Below are 14,411 nucleotides of genomic sequence, written 5' to 3'. Positions count from 1 at the left end.
TGACTGGGCTGAGTTTGAGAGTCAAATTAGTGTTACACAGATTGACCTTGAGGGAATAAAAATAATCTCATGGCTAAATTAAACAGGAGGAGATGGGAGGAGTTTGGCACAGAGGAGACTCAAACATCAAATGAATAACAGACGTAAAACATTAAAAATATATTTTAATATGTTTTGTATCAGACGTTTCAGTAAAACCTTATTTGGGTCTGCAATGAACACAAAGAGCATCAGGCCTTGTATGTTATTGTATTATTATCATATTATTATATATATATTTGTATAGAAAATGAGAACCATCAAATCTTCTATACTTTGATCAGGTATGTAATTAATCAGGATATGTTCCCGGTTTAGAATAATGATTATTATTATCGTCTATTGTTATCATTACTATTTATTTCTATATACACAATCCAGGGATACGATCCTAAACTTTTCAGTGAGCACTCGAAGACGCCCCCCCCACCCCCCCGGCGTTCTCCAGTTGACCTTGATCACTCACCCACCTTCTGTCGTGTTTACAAACAGGAAATGATGTAATGGAAGCCCTGGAAATTGGAGGCCAGTGATGATCAAATAAATGAATTAAGATTATAATGATAAATAAATCATCCTCATTAGCGGCATAATAGGCAATGGAGGTGGAGGTAATTTGTTTCAATTTGGCCCGGCTGACAGGTGTGGTGTACTGTGGCTCTCTGTGGCCCTTAATGGCCAGTAATTCCTCTAATGGCGCCCATTTATTATCATTTCATCCACCGCTGCTGTGCTGATGGAGATGGCAAAATATGGAAACAAAACAAGAAAAAAACACTTTATTTGCACAAAAATTGCAGTAATGAACCCTTATCTGGCTTTGGAGAGGACGTGTGTGTGTGTGTCTGCGAGTGTGTGTTTAGGTGCACAGTTTTGTACGGAAATAAATAGGGCCGCAAAGTCAATGAGACAAGCAGAGTGTGTGGCGTCTGCGTGTAATATTAGATTATCCAGTGTGTGTGTGTGTGTGTGTGTGTGTGTGTGACTGAATGGAGAGGACGCAGGCGGCCCCAACACTCAGCTAATCGCCGCCGCAGACGCCGTCCGCTCTCCCCTCAGCTATCGAGTCGGGAAATCAAACAAGCGAGCGGAAAGCAGAGATTCTCGTGATGTTATTGTACAGCGTTAAACCAACATCACTGATGATTAGATTATGTAGTTTGGTTAATGACGGCCAAAGCAGGTGCTCCCTCCCTGGGCTTTTTTAATTTTTTTTTAAAGTGTAGTAATAATCATCATTTAAATGTTTTTCCTGTTGCAACTTCCACTTTAGGTTTAGACCTTTTACTTCCTCTAAAGCTCACCCTGCTGGGAGCTCGTGTCGGGTTTCTCCAGAGACTCGTTTTTTCTTGGATGCTTTAAACCAAGTTGTGCAACAGCGGCCAACGTAAAGCTGCTTTACTGGCCCCCCCCCCCCTCCCCCTTCTGAGTCTAAATGACAGGATACTGAGTAATCTGTCTGATATCTCAAAAAACAAGTCTTCTGCTCCTCAGCTCCTGTGTGGCAGCTGGCTGACTTCACACCAGCCTGCCACTTAGTTACAGAAGCAGAAGTTTGCTCTTTAATCATTAACCATCACATTACGGCTCCTCCACTCCGCTCGCCCACCTGCCCGGCAACAGCAGCATGTCGCATTAACGCCAACATTTGCTGTAGCTGTGCGAGCGTCCCCCATTTTGTTGACATACCCTTAGCAGGTCCATTATATGGGTGATTGCCAAGGTTGCCTGTTCCCACCCCGGTAGCGTGTGTGTTTACCTGCAGGGTTCGAAAAGTGAAATTTGGTTTGTGTGATGTTTGTCCACTTCTACGTTTGACTGAGCCACCTGGCCTGACTCCTGTGTCCTTTTGTCGAGGGTATTTCACCCAGACATATAACTAATGCTGTAAGAACTCACTGAATCAAACACCACACAATGACAAGTACTTCGTTTTCACTTGCAAGGGAGGTCCGCACCTCTGAGTGGGTCGCAGCCAACTTCAACGGTACTTCCCGTGTACAATGCTTTTATTCAAAAGCTCAGTTACAAGGTATAGGTGGGGTTACATTTGCTATACTATAATAGAATGTCCTGATTGTCACATCTCTCCAGGCGTATTTCCTGTTTTGGGTACATTTCCTTATATGGCAGTAAACATAATTCAGTTTGACATCAACACTGTTTGCGGTTATTGAGAGGCATGTTGTTGTACTCAGAGGTGCTAAACTGCACCTCTGAGTACAACAACATGCCTCTCACTAACCAGTCTGTCAGACTGTCACACCTTGCATCAGCAGTACATTCAGCACATGATAACTTTATATACAATTCTTCTAACACCTTTCCCCCCCCCCACTCCCGCCCCACAGGGACCTGCTGCGGATAGGAGTGACGCTGGCCGGCCATCAAAAGAAGATTCTCGGGAGCATTCAGGACATGAGACTACAGATGAACCAAACACTTCCTGTCCAGGTGTGAGCGACGGCACACGCGGACCCATGCCGTCGGAAGGACAGCCAGACAGGACACAAAAGGGGGAGGGGACACTGTGGCAGAGAGAGCCAATGGGAAACCCCAGCTGCCTGACCCGCCTCTGCCAATTAGACGCAATGAAACTGGCTTGCGGTGCCTCTGAATTTTTTTTTTTCTTCAGTTTTTCTTAATCTCATCACCACTTCCATTCCCTCTTCCTGCTTTTTTTGGTATTCGTCATTGTTCCTTTTTTTTTTTGCCATCCAATCATAGTTTGTGTGTTTTTTTGAAGGAGGAGCTAAGCCCCTTATATCCCATGCGTGCCTCACCGGCTCTGGTGTGGGGTGACGTTTGCATGCATGTGTGTTTTGGTGAAGTTGGCCTTAGCCCCCGTTACTGAAACTTCACACTCTAAACCTCCTGCAAGAGCCTTCCCCCAACGCCCTCTGACCCCCTCTGACCCCCTCAACCCAGCTCTGATGGACGTATTACATATTAAAGAATGAGCACCCTGCTTTAAAAAAAAAAAAAGGGGGGTGGCCAACGTTCACACATGACAAAAACAAACACAGGACGTGTTTTGGACCCACAGGAGATAGCGGACAATTCTTTCCCTGGTCAAAGTCGTTGTTACTGTGCACGTGCGTGTGTCGTTCTCCATCTTCATATTGAAGGTGCGTTATCTCGAAGGGCACTCGCTGAAGAAGGGTGAGGTGGTGGAGGAGGAGACGTGACGTGCCGAGGTCAAAGCTCAAGAGGACGACAGAGGTCAAGAGGGCGCGGCCCACATTTTTCGGGACACTTGTGTTGGCTCTTCAGTTTGACCTGAAGTGACTCAGGATCGCCCGGGGATCTCTCGCTCATCCAGAGTGTCTGTACACATGATCATGTTTTTACTTTCCTTTGTCCACACTTCATTGTTTTTTCTCGCCTTCTCCCTTTTTTCTTTGGTTTTAAAATGGCCGGCCAATCCTAAGTCCCCCCCTTCCCCACCACCACCACTGGACTATGTGATAAAGGGGGGGGGGACATTGACTGTGGCGCTATAGAAAGACCACTTGGCCTTCTGTGTGCATTTTTTGTACGTGTGCGTGTGCATGTGTGCGTGGATGCGTGATCAAGTGTGCATGGATGTGCGGATGTGTCGAGTTGCACACAAATATACTGTACAGTATGGCTTCCGCTATTCCCCCCCGTGGAGAATCAAAGCATGAACTGAACCATGACAAGGAGCAAATATATCTGAAACAATTACGCTATAGTCTGTGGACAACTGTTAAACATTCTTTTTTATATTGAATCCAAAACAAGGAACTTTGGACACACACACACACACACACGCATATATATATATAAAAAAATTATATATATATGCATCATGCCGAACCAGAGGAACCATGACAGACACCTTACTTTCTACTTACTGTTATCTGGATTTAGAGATAATCAAACTTCTTGTTTTCATTTCTTGACATCCTGCCCTATGTATTTATTTGTACCTCGCCCGCCCCTCCCTCCAGCACCCTCCCTCCAATCAGATGGTCCCCTCGGCCATCTGGGACTGTGGACTGAACAATCAGAAGGAAGAGAAAACTCCAAGAGGATTCACCTGATGAATAGATGATTATTAAACAAAAAAAGGATATTGCATATAAATTGGATATTGTATTTTTGTTGTTGTTCTAAACAGCCTGTACATGTTTTGTAACAAAAATACGATAAATAACAAAAAAGAAAAAAATGGTGTTTTGACAAAATGGAAGTCGTCGTTGTGAAATGATTCGGGAGTTGGAGGGAAAAAAACTGGACAGAAGATAAGTAGGTGAAAGTCTGGACTTTGACGATCCCCACGGTGACAACATGTCGTCGTGCTCTCTGTCCGTCACAGTGTGAGTGTGTGTGCACATGCAGAGATTGTGTGTTTGTGTGTGTGTGTGTCACCCCAACTGGATATTGAGCTTCCCCTGTTCATTCTCATTCTCGACCTAAAGAGCATTTGTGAATCCCAGAGCTACCAATTGTCTTCCAGGCACATTGTTTTTAATCAAATTCAAACCTATAGACAACTCCGACGTGGTTTACCTGTGCTTTAATTTGACTTATTCACCATAAACTCAGAGGGATTCTCACTACCCATCGTATGTAGGACTGTTATGAAAGAGTCGTTCGGCTGGGGGATGTGGGGGGGGGGGGGTGGAGGCACAGAGATGTTTGCAGCCTTACCTGTCAATCATTTCAATGGTCCCGGACACGGAGCTCCATCGCAGGACCTGCAGTTTCGCCTCGCTGCAAAACACACTGGATCAGAGGATCCGGAGAGCTGTCAGGAGAGAGACCTATTGCTCTTTGTCTGTCAGGTCGATTAATGCGCCAGCCAATCTGGCACTGCGAGCGCCGCGAGCGCACACAACATACGGCAGGGAGGCTGACCTATCATTATCTCTCTTCATTTCCTGTCTGGCCTGCAATCATCCTGTCTCAAGCTGCTGCATGATTAGTACAGTGCAGGATCAACAGCCCTGGCATGCAGACAGCCGAAAAAATCTGCAGGCCCTCATCCTAAATGATAGCAGCTGCATCGCGGCGGCCGTACGGTTTTGTGCCTCCGACAAGAGGAGCGGTCGATGGTAGCGGATTAAGGGAGTGGGCTGCGTCATCGGTGCGATCTTCCAGGCTCCGTGTTGTTTGGGTTGGAGCTGATCAATGCAATATGTGACTCTTATTAGTTTGGTGTGTAACGATAGCGTGATGTGAGTGGCCGTGCAGCGTGTGTCTTGGCCATATTACTTTAGTCAGCCACTTCTTAGACCCTTCAAAAAGCCATCGAGAATATTATGCAAAGCAGCAAACGTGTTCCCCATTTTCTATCGTTTCATCTTACCCCACGTGCAGATGTTTCCACCACCTCTTTAGAAAGCCTCTCTAACCTGCAACAGTTGTAAAAACTAAATCAAGTCATTTTCACACTATGCGGGAAATAAGTCTCAGATTTATTTCTTATTGTTTTCATCAAAGTCTAATTTTTTTTTATTTCTGATGCCCGGAATCCGACGTACACGTTATCAACATTATGAGAATGTGTTGAAAGTGCCTGTTAGACGGGCACACGTGTTTTCCTTATCATCATTTCGGAAGAATTTTGTTTTTTTCGGAAGAATTTAGATGGCAAAGAGCGATAGAACACACAACACACGCACACAGGGGACAAAGAATTACTGCAATCAGAGGCTCACATTAACTCTCAGGAACAAACAATATGGATCCCCTCTTTCTCCACTCAGCTAAATCATTTAATCAGTATAGTCCCACTGAGGCAACACACAAGACCCAGCCGCTGACCATAAAGTAAAATTGTGTGTGTGTGGGTGTGTGTGTGTGTCGCGGCATATCCGAGCTAAACACAATCAGATGGCAGACGTGCCCACTCATGAAAAATGGCAGCGCCTTGGATTCCACCTGAACTATTGATGAGGTGCACGTGGTGCGCTGGGATCCGGAGTCCTGTTCACCAAAGTCGACCGGCCGTGAGTGATGAGCTCAACTGGCACCGGTGCACATCTTAAAATGATGAAACCACCGCCACGTCAACTGCAAACGATTAATCATTAAGTGGATTCACACATTGGAGGGAGGGTTTAATATTTTCTCACTGAGGAGAAGAACTCGCTCCCATGTGTTTGTTTTTTTTTGTTCATCTTCCAGACTGGTTAAATTAAGATGGACTGTTATGTTTGTGTGTGTGTGTGTGTGTGTGTGTGTGTGTGTGTGTGTAATAAAAGGATTGTTGTTTTATACAGGAACATTTTGATCAGCAGAGTCTCGGCCTTGTCAGATGTGGTTATCTCTTTGTGTGCCAATAGGATTCAGCGTATCCCAACATTCCTTCCATCTTTTTCTTTCCCTATTTTACATCATCCGCAGATCATCAAATAATCCCCCCCCCCCCACACACACACACACACATCCTCCCGGGAGGAAAAAAAAAACCTTTTATTAGCAGCTTTTCTTTCTTCAGTTGTCTGTTTTAAATAAATATACACACTTCTGTCCTTTCTTTTTGTCTTATAACAAACCCGCTGCGGTCTTGGTCACTTTTGAAAAGTCCCTCTTCATACGTGGAAGCTGAGATGTTTCAGAGAGTACTGTACATGTGTAGTGGAGTGGGAGCTGGGGGGGGGGGGGGGGCGGAATACAGCGCCAACAAATGCAATTGTAAGTTCCTCTCTGAAAAGCATTGAGATGTATTTAATGGTGCAGACATACACAACTAATTACTAAAAATGATGATGCATTCTTGTAGAAATATTTTTAAAAAGACCCTTTTTGCAATTAAATTATTTAAGAAATGTGACCTGGTCTCCTCCTGCTGAGTCTGTGTGTTTTTTTGCATTGTGTTTTGAATTGATCATTCATCTGTGTGGAGTGGAAGCGACCCAGTCGTGCACGAGGTACCTAACTCATAACCGCCACACATGTTCTGCAGTCGAGTCATTTCCGAAGACAAACAGGTTTCTTTTCCCTCGCTTATCATTTATGGCCGTCTCTCTCTTTTTTTTTCTCTAATCATTAACCGAACATCGTGTGGTTTTATGTTCGGCGGCAACATTTCTCCTGTGTGAAGTGGCACCTCTCCCTCAGCTCAGATAATCTGCTGGAGATAAACACGCCGCACTCCCGGGTGCAGCGCTGCACATCTCTATCAATGTGCTCAGTGTACCTGCAAGCAGGAATTGTTCATTTCTCCTCCAAATCTGCCACTTGATGTTTTTTGTTTCAGACAGGTTGAGGCTGCATTGTTCCCCCTGCCTTGGAACAGCCTGAGGACATTTAGTGTAACACTGTCTGTAAAAATATACTTTTTTTTTCTTCATTTCCGTCTTTCATCTTTATGGCTACAGGCACCTGATGAATGGATATTGATCCTTAGGAGATGTTACCCAGAGTTCATTTATTTCTAATGCTCCCTTGAAGCGGTTGCTGTGAGATAAAGGCGACTGTTCTAAAAGCAGTTTGCCAAATTTAGCTGTGACAGGCTCGACACGAATCACACATCTGTCTGGAGGAATACCACAAATGCAACGGTGTCGATCTAAATCAGACATTTTCAAAAAAGTTGCCGTCACAGCAGGGCCGCTTTCCTCGCAGGCAAGTTTGCAAGACATGTTGTCACAATCAAATCAAAAAGTTTGCGAACCACAGTAGTTGAATCAATAACGTGCAATTCCAAAGCTCCCCGCATTGTCTTTCAAGCCCACTAATTAATATGAGCTCCATTCATCTCCACAGGCACTGAGCCAACAGTCTGGGGTGTTTCAGGGAAAAAAGGGAGAAGATGCTCAGATCATAGATTCTACCTCATCTGCCCTGCACCTTGTCCCCTGGCTCCCCTCTTCTCCCTTTCCCCGTCCAATTAAATTCAGAGCCGAGGATCGCACCGGTCTCGGTGTCTGGGTAGAGCGGATATTTTTCCAAGCGTCACCCCCCCCCCACCCCTCTCTCTAGATGGGCTCGGTGAAGTTTCAAAAGAGGATTATGTGGGTTCTTTTTGTTTTGCAGCAGGCAGAATAAATTTTGACTTGGATCTCTCTTCAGACTTTCACAGCCTCCTGTTGTCATTAGCAGACGGACTCAGGTGACACGTATTACAGGCCCAGCAGCATTTCATGGACACTAAATATACACAGCCTAAAACGAAGGGAGCACTTAATCTTCACACTGTGACACCAAGTCAGTTAAACATCAAGAGGCAAAAGCAAGACAACCCCCAAAAGAATGGTTTTACATGTGGTGGCCACTAGGGTTGCAAATGGGCGGAAAGTTTCCGGTAAATTTCCAGAAACTTTCCATGGGAAGTTAAGCTTGGGAATTAAAAAAAAAAAAAAAACTACGCAAATTAAACGCTGAGCAATAAAAACATCATTCAAAACTCTATTTTAAAGATGTATGGAATGCAGCACACGCTGCACGTTGAATTTCAACCCTCCACTGTGCATTCTTCCATCACATGCACAGATAACTCCCAGCATCCTTCACACTACAGCAGGGCTATTGAGGCCTGCTGTAGTGTGCAGGACTAGTCAGGTAAGTTTCGATGATATTACTGGGGAAAATATATTAGCATGCTGATTGAGGATTGTTCTTCTGTTCATCTAGCCTATTTCCATTAATTTATCCATCAATTGTAAAATATTTTCACAGACGATTCCAATCGTTTGGTTAACTATTTATTTATCTGGCATTAGATTAGTGTTTTTTTACAAACTTTTTCTCATCTTATTCTACAGAACATTGCCACGTGCACTATCTCATGTGTGGAGACATTTCACCCCATCCAATGTAAAAGGAAAGGCTGTGTACATTTGAAAATACTGTGCAAAGACCTATGTTAAGAATGACACAAAAATGCAGAAGCATATTAAGTCAAGTGCCCAAAGTTTCCTCAGGGCTCAAATCAGCCTATAACAAAACAAAATGTTTATATTTATGTCTGTATATGACAAGGTAAACACAGTTAGTATAAATTACCCACAACATTTCCAGTTTATTCCCGTTAATTCCCATGGAAAGTTTCCAACTTTGAATATTCCCAGAATTCTGCAACCCTAGTGGCTACAGATAATTCCTCTCTACTTATCCTTCCAGACTAATTCTTCTCTAGTTTTTTGTTCTGCTAGTGTCCTTGTAACTTCTGGTAGCATGAGGCGCTACCTGCAGCCCGATCCTATTGCACAGGTATAGTCCAGATCCTCCAGGACACCGACCGCCGACTCATCAGGATTATGCAGACGTTAGCGGGAGTGCATGGAGTCCTGAGGACTGGAGGACACTACTGAGTCACATTATGAGTTACTGTGATGAAATTGACGATGAAATTTAAATTGTTTTACTTTGACTCTGTGTGGTTTTGCCTTTGATGGGATCAGGATTTTCCATTGACTGTTCTCACGTCATTTTACTCTCAACAAATTACACAATGTACATCAGTAAAGATATTCAACTTGAATAATTCAGTGTGTATGATGTGTGATGTAAGTAAATCATTTTAAGCAGCGTTGATTGTTCTCTATCTTGTCATTTGTCGTCAAGCCCAGTTTCTCTTTTTCCATTGTGTCACCACTTTAAAACGTCCTCAAGAAGAAGAAGCGACCTCATGTACCCCGAGACAGAATGGGGACTGTATTATAGGTTCTGAGCTGTTTTGACTGGCCCAGATAGCGGCTGCTTGTTCGGTGCTCGATACAAAGTATAATCTGTCAGTTTGAAGCAAATGTGAACCAGTGCCAGGATGAACTGGAGCTCTGTTTACTTTCCTACGAGGTATTGACGTAGTGTCACATTACTCCAGACGGGAGAATATTGATTGCATGTTGGCTTGTTTCATCAAAATGTGTCACATGATGCAAGAGAGAATTATTGAGACGTCAATAAAGATTAATTTCTTATCCCCCGCTTGCTCAGTGAGACGGCATTAGCATAAATATCGCTATGCATTAGTGTGTCTTAGCCACATGTCGGTCAGGAGGAGGATCAATGCAAAACATGATCACACAAGCAGAAGAAAAAGGAAGAAATCCGCTCCCTTGCACCCGCCTCACCCGCTCCTGCCCCTCATTTCAAAAGCCAGACTCTGTCTCCTTTTATTCTCTCTTATTCCTAGGAGACTATCCCTCGCCCCCCCCCTCCCCCTGTCTTTCGCGCTCGCAAACACCCCCACACCCAGTGCCTGTCTACTTTTTCATCCTGCCCCATCTCCTCTGCCATAATCCCTCTCTTTCACTTTAGCCTGGCACAGCTAATTGGTCACGTCTGTACTGTGACATGGGGACCTGACATAATTGCTGGACAAATAGCGAGGCGTTTAGCTTCGGACCTGTCTCCGCTAAGCTGTGCACAGACACCAGCTGACTGGAAACCCTAATTACCACTCCAGCTCCACCACTTGCTAATTGGCAAATGTTTCCAACAAAGAAGTATGTGTGCATCCCTGTGAATGTGTGTGTGTGTGTGTGTGTGTGACCATACTTGTCCGCAAATAAATACAAATAATTAACTAAAATCAATACTATAAAAACAAGGGATATAAATAATATGAATCAACATCTTATCTGCAAAATGTCCTCCCATCTCCTCTATGTGATCAGTGTAAACCTGCAGGAGAATCTCTGACCCAGCTTTTTCTGAAAAGGCCCAAACCTGCCCCATATTTGGTCAGACATATTCATGGGTTAATTGGCATGAAGGTTATTTATCTGAACCTGATTTAGATATTACATTATTCAGGTATTTTCTTTCTCTACTAAACCAACGTGTCTTGAAGAGCTAGCGCTGTATGCGTGGAGTGGTAATTGCAAATCGAGTAATATTAAGATCTGGAAATTACATACTGTGCTGGAGGTTCAGGGTCTGGGAGTTAACTGAGCTCTCTGCTGTATGGCGCATGGAGGAAATTAAATAGGGCATGATGGGTAATCGTAATAAATGATCTGATATATGGCAGTCACAGCCGATTGCCTTTCCCAGTATGAACCTCACCGGCAACAGCATCCATATGCAGCACTGTAGTTACATATCCTAGATTTAAAAAAGAAAAACGTTCTCAAACATAGGAAAGAATACAAAGATAGGGCATTGACCATCTTTGTAAAATGTATCTTTGTTTTTAATAAAGAAAGATTTTTATAAAAGGATTTTTCAAAATGTGTCATTCATTTCCAAAATTGGCAATTTGAGTATGTCAAAAGCCATGCTGCTGTTATGTCATTGCTACGCTCTTGTCTTTTGGCATCCGCTACTTTAACAAGATAGTTATTGTGTACAAGCAATTTTGGAAAGAAAGAAAGACAGAATGAAAGGAAACAGTTCAATAGTTAAATGTCAACGTGTTTTGTTAAACTGTTAAATATTTCTGCAGCGGATGAGTTTTTCCTTTTGGCATACGCTCCTGAAACGGGCAGCCCATCGCCTCATTTCACAGGAACATCACAAAGGATTATCCGATTGCAAAACCCCTGAAATATTTGACCACCCGCTCACATCACCCCCGTCCCCAAAAAGGGGACCCGGCCTGTTCTGCCCCAGAACAAGCATGCTATTGTTGGGTGTTTGGGTGCAGCTGCATGGTCTTTCTCTCTGATGAGTTGAGCATGTCTGCCAGGGAAACATTGTTCATCAGGACCACGCTCGGGGAACCGAGGGGGTGACCCGGAGTTCACGGTCAAAGCTGGACAGTCGGTGGGAATCTGTCACATGCGAGAGGTGCGGCAGCCTTGGGATGCGGCGAGGCGATTGAACAAGCACATCAAAATGCCCGCTGCGGAAAGATAAGATGTCCCCGTGCCTGCAGTTATCAAGATGGAGCCTTAATTTACAGTAAACACAGCGTAATACCAGTTCCATGATGCATAAATCACATGGCCCCGGTCTGAAAGCACACTGACGTGGGCTGGTAGCTCGGCGGGCGAACAGAGCGCACATCCACAGCAGTGCAGACACGATGCTTGGTGAGATAATGTATTTACTTTCTTCCAGCCCCCTGCTGAGCTTGTGTCCTCAGCGCGGTTCAGCAGATGTCGAGCAGGCTCGCGTTTGTGTCTTTGTGGGAGTCGTCGTGTGCGCTGCCGTGTTTGCAAGGGACTTCAGGCATGTTTACATTACAGAGAAACAGGGCTGAATCATTATGTCAGACAAAAAACATCCTTATGGAAACGTTCATCTGTATCCATTTAAATTGTGTTGATGGCTTTTTAATGTTTGGCCATTAGGAACATATAAGATAATCTTTTAATCAGCCAATTAAGCCTCCTGCAGGAGCCTTTTGTTGTCTGTCTGAACCGGTTATTGAGACAAAGCATCGCAGCCAATGAAAAATAACAATAATCATTCTCAGTTTAGCTGACGTGATTATGAGGAATAAAATCCCAACAAACATCTGCCGGCCACCATTTCTTCGATGGGAATAATCCCGCTGCACCTTCGATAATTTTTTTCCACCGCTAAGGATAATTAATGGCTGGTGCTTTGTGCTCATAAGAGGCCGTTGTGACGTTTCCCCGTCAAGGTAATTTTCCCTCTCCACTGGTGTCATCTCTAGGCATAAAGGGAAGGGCCTTGTTCCCGCCTGACATCTCATTAACTGCTCGTCGATATTTATCAGTCTTAATCAGAGTGGTGGCAGGTCCAGTGTGATTACTTCCTGAGTGTGAACGCAATCACACCTCGTCCTCCCCACCGTCCTTGATTTACTGGGAGAGAAAAACAGTCCGACATGGTTGACGAAGTTTGAGAGAGGACGGCTTTAGAAATAGGAAGGAACTGAAAAGAGCACAATCTGCCATATGGCTCCTTGCTGCAAACAAAATGCACATGATGAAAATACTTCAGCCTGCGCACTCAGCAACAGAGACAAACTACCAGTTTTTCTTTTATTGAAATTCAAAGTGTTTGTAATTTTGTCCACAACAAACAGGAGGGTTCAAAAAACTGTCAACATTTTACATTTCAGATATGCAACACATTACCCGACGACAGGAAATATTTAATTACATCTGAAGAGGAATGAATATCCACAATAATTATCCACACGTAAAAACATATATTAATTCTGTTAAATGAATAATTTGTTTGCCTCAAAAATGTGTTTACCAACACAGTCCTTTGGCTCAGAAACACAAGCAATATTAAATAAAATATCACACAAATGTGAAAAAAAACAACGTATAATTATTATTTTATTTTCCAAAAATGCAGAGTTAGTCAAAAGGGAACCAGGGGAAATTCTTACAAATGTAAACATTTCAATAAGGAAATTATAATATAAATTATAATAAAACATTCAATCAACCTGTTACTTGAAAACAGAAGATGATATACATTTATAATTACTGAATAATTACTTGATTTCTCTGTAGTTTATTTCAAGTTATTTATTATTTAGGTGCATCTTCTTGTTGGCCACCCATATTTTGAAGCCGCTGACGGACAAGAGTTCGCCCAAATAGAAGATATTTTCATGACCCAGTCAAGCGGAAAGAGAGAATGATCACACCGCATGAACCATAACATCGGCAAAACACGACACAATATTGTTAAAAAGTAAAAATAGAGGTTGTATATTCGCAGAAAAAACTAAATGTAACTATGCAGACGATTAACATATATTTTATAAAGCAGCATTTGGGTAAAACTAATTCCCTTTCGGGACAAAATGACCCTGATCAACGGGGGGAAATTAATTTCTTGTTCACACAAAAAACAACAGTCACTTACTTGTGCCGTCAGGTGTCCAGTCTTACCCTCTGACCTCGCTAAGGACTCTAACAAGGCCAAAGTGAAGCGCTCTAATGTCAGGTGGCAGCCACACAAAGGTGAGGCAGTGGGGGGTGTCTGATAATGTGTTACCATTCTTGTGGGATTCGCAGCTGTGCGGGTTGGAAGGCCAGAGAGGTGTTTTTCTGTGGCACCATGTGTCAACTCATTACGACCTCCGCTTCCCCTCTTTGCACCGCCATTGACCTGTAAACAGCTCGAGTCGCCCGGAGTTGTCAGGAAACAAAGGCGAGGGGGCGAAAACAGTGCAGCTTGAGTGTGAGGCGCACACAGCGGGAACGCCGAAGCGCCTCTCCGCACCAGAATGGGATGAATCATGAAAAGTGGGACATTGTCCAATTTCTCAGATTACGAGGCGATATCACGTCTGATTATTTTGGGGCTTTTCAGTTTTTTTTCTCTCGCCGTTGTCTGTTGTCGCGTACGCTCTGCGGCGCTTCTCCAATCGCGTCGCCGGGCACAGACTCAGCACCAGCTATGGCCTGTCAGTCGCCGCCGCGGATTCTGATTGGTCTAAAAATGACCGACATGTGACCCCGCCCGCGGCCAGACACTCGCAACATGGCGGACGGGGTCACGCCAAGGCCAGATCG

General features: G+C 43.9%; 1 protein-coding gene across 1 annotated transcript in view; it reads left to right on the top strand.

The window, feature by feature from the left end:
* LOC133010249 (ephrin type-B receptor 3-like) overlaps positions 1–2,499 on the top strand; it is a 57,915-nt gene extending 55,416 nt beyond the window's left edge. Inside the window, exon 16 of the mRNA XM_061077756.1 lies at positions 2,391–2,499. Coding sequence (XP_060933739.1) covers positions 2,391–2,499 — 109 coding nt within the window. The remainder of the gene's footprint in view (positions 1–2,390) is intronic.
* The last annotated feature ends 11,912 nt before the right edge of the window (positions 2,500–14,411 follow it).

Source organism: Limanda limanda, chromosome 9 (assembly GCF_963576545.1).
Source record: "Limanda limanda chromosome 9, fLimLim1.1, whole genome shotgun sequence".
NCBI lineage: Eukaryota > Metazoa > Chordata > Actinopteri > Pleuronectiformes > Pleuronectidae > Limanda > Limanda limanda.
The sequence above is the reverse complement of the archived record's forward strand: the minus strand, read 5'-3'. Positions and strand labels throughout refer to the sequence as shown.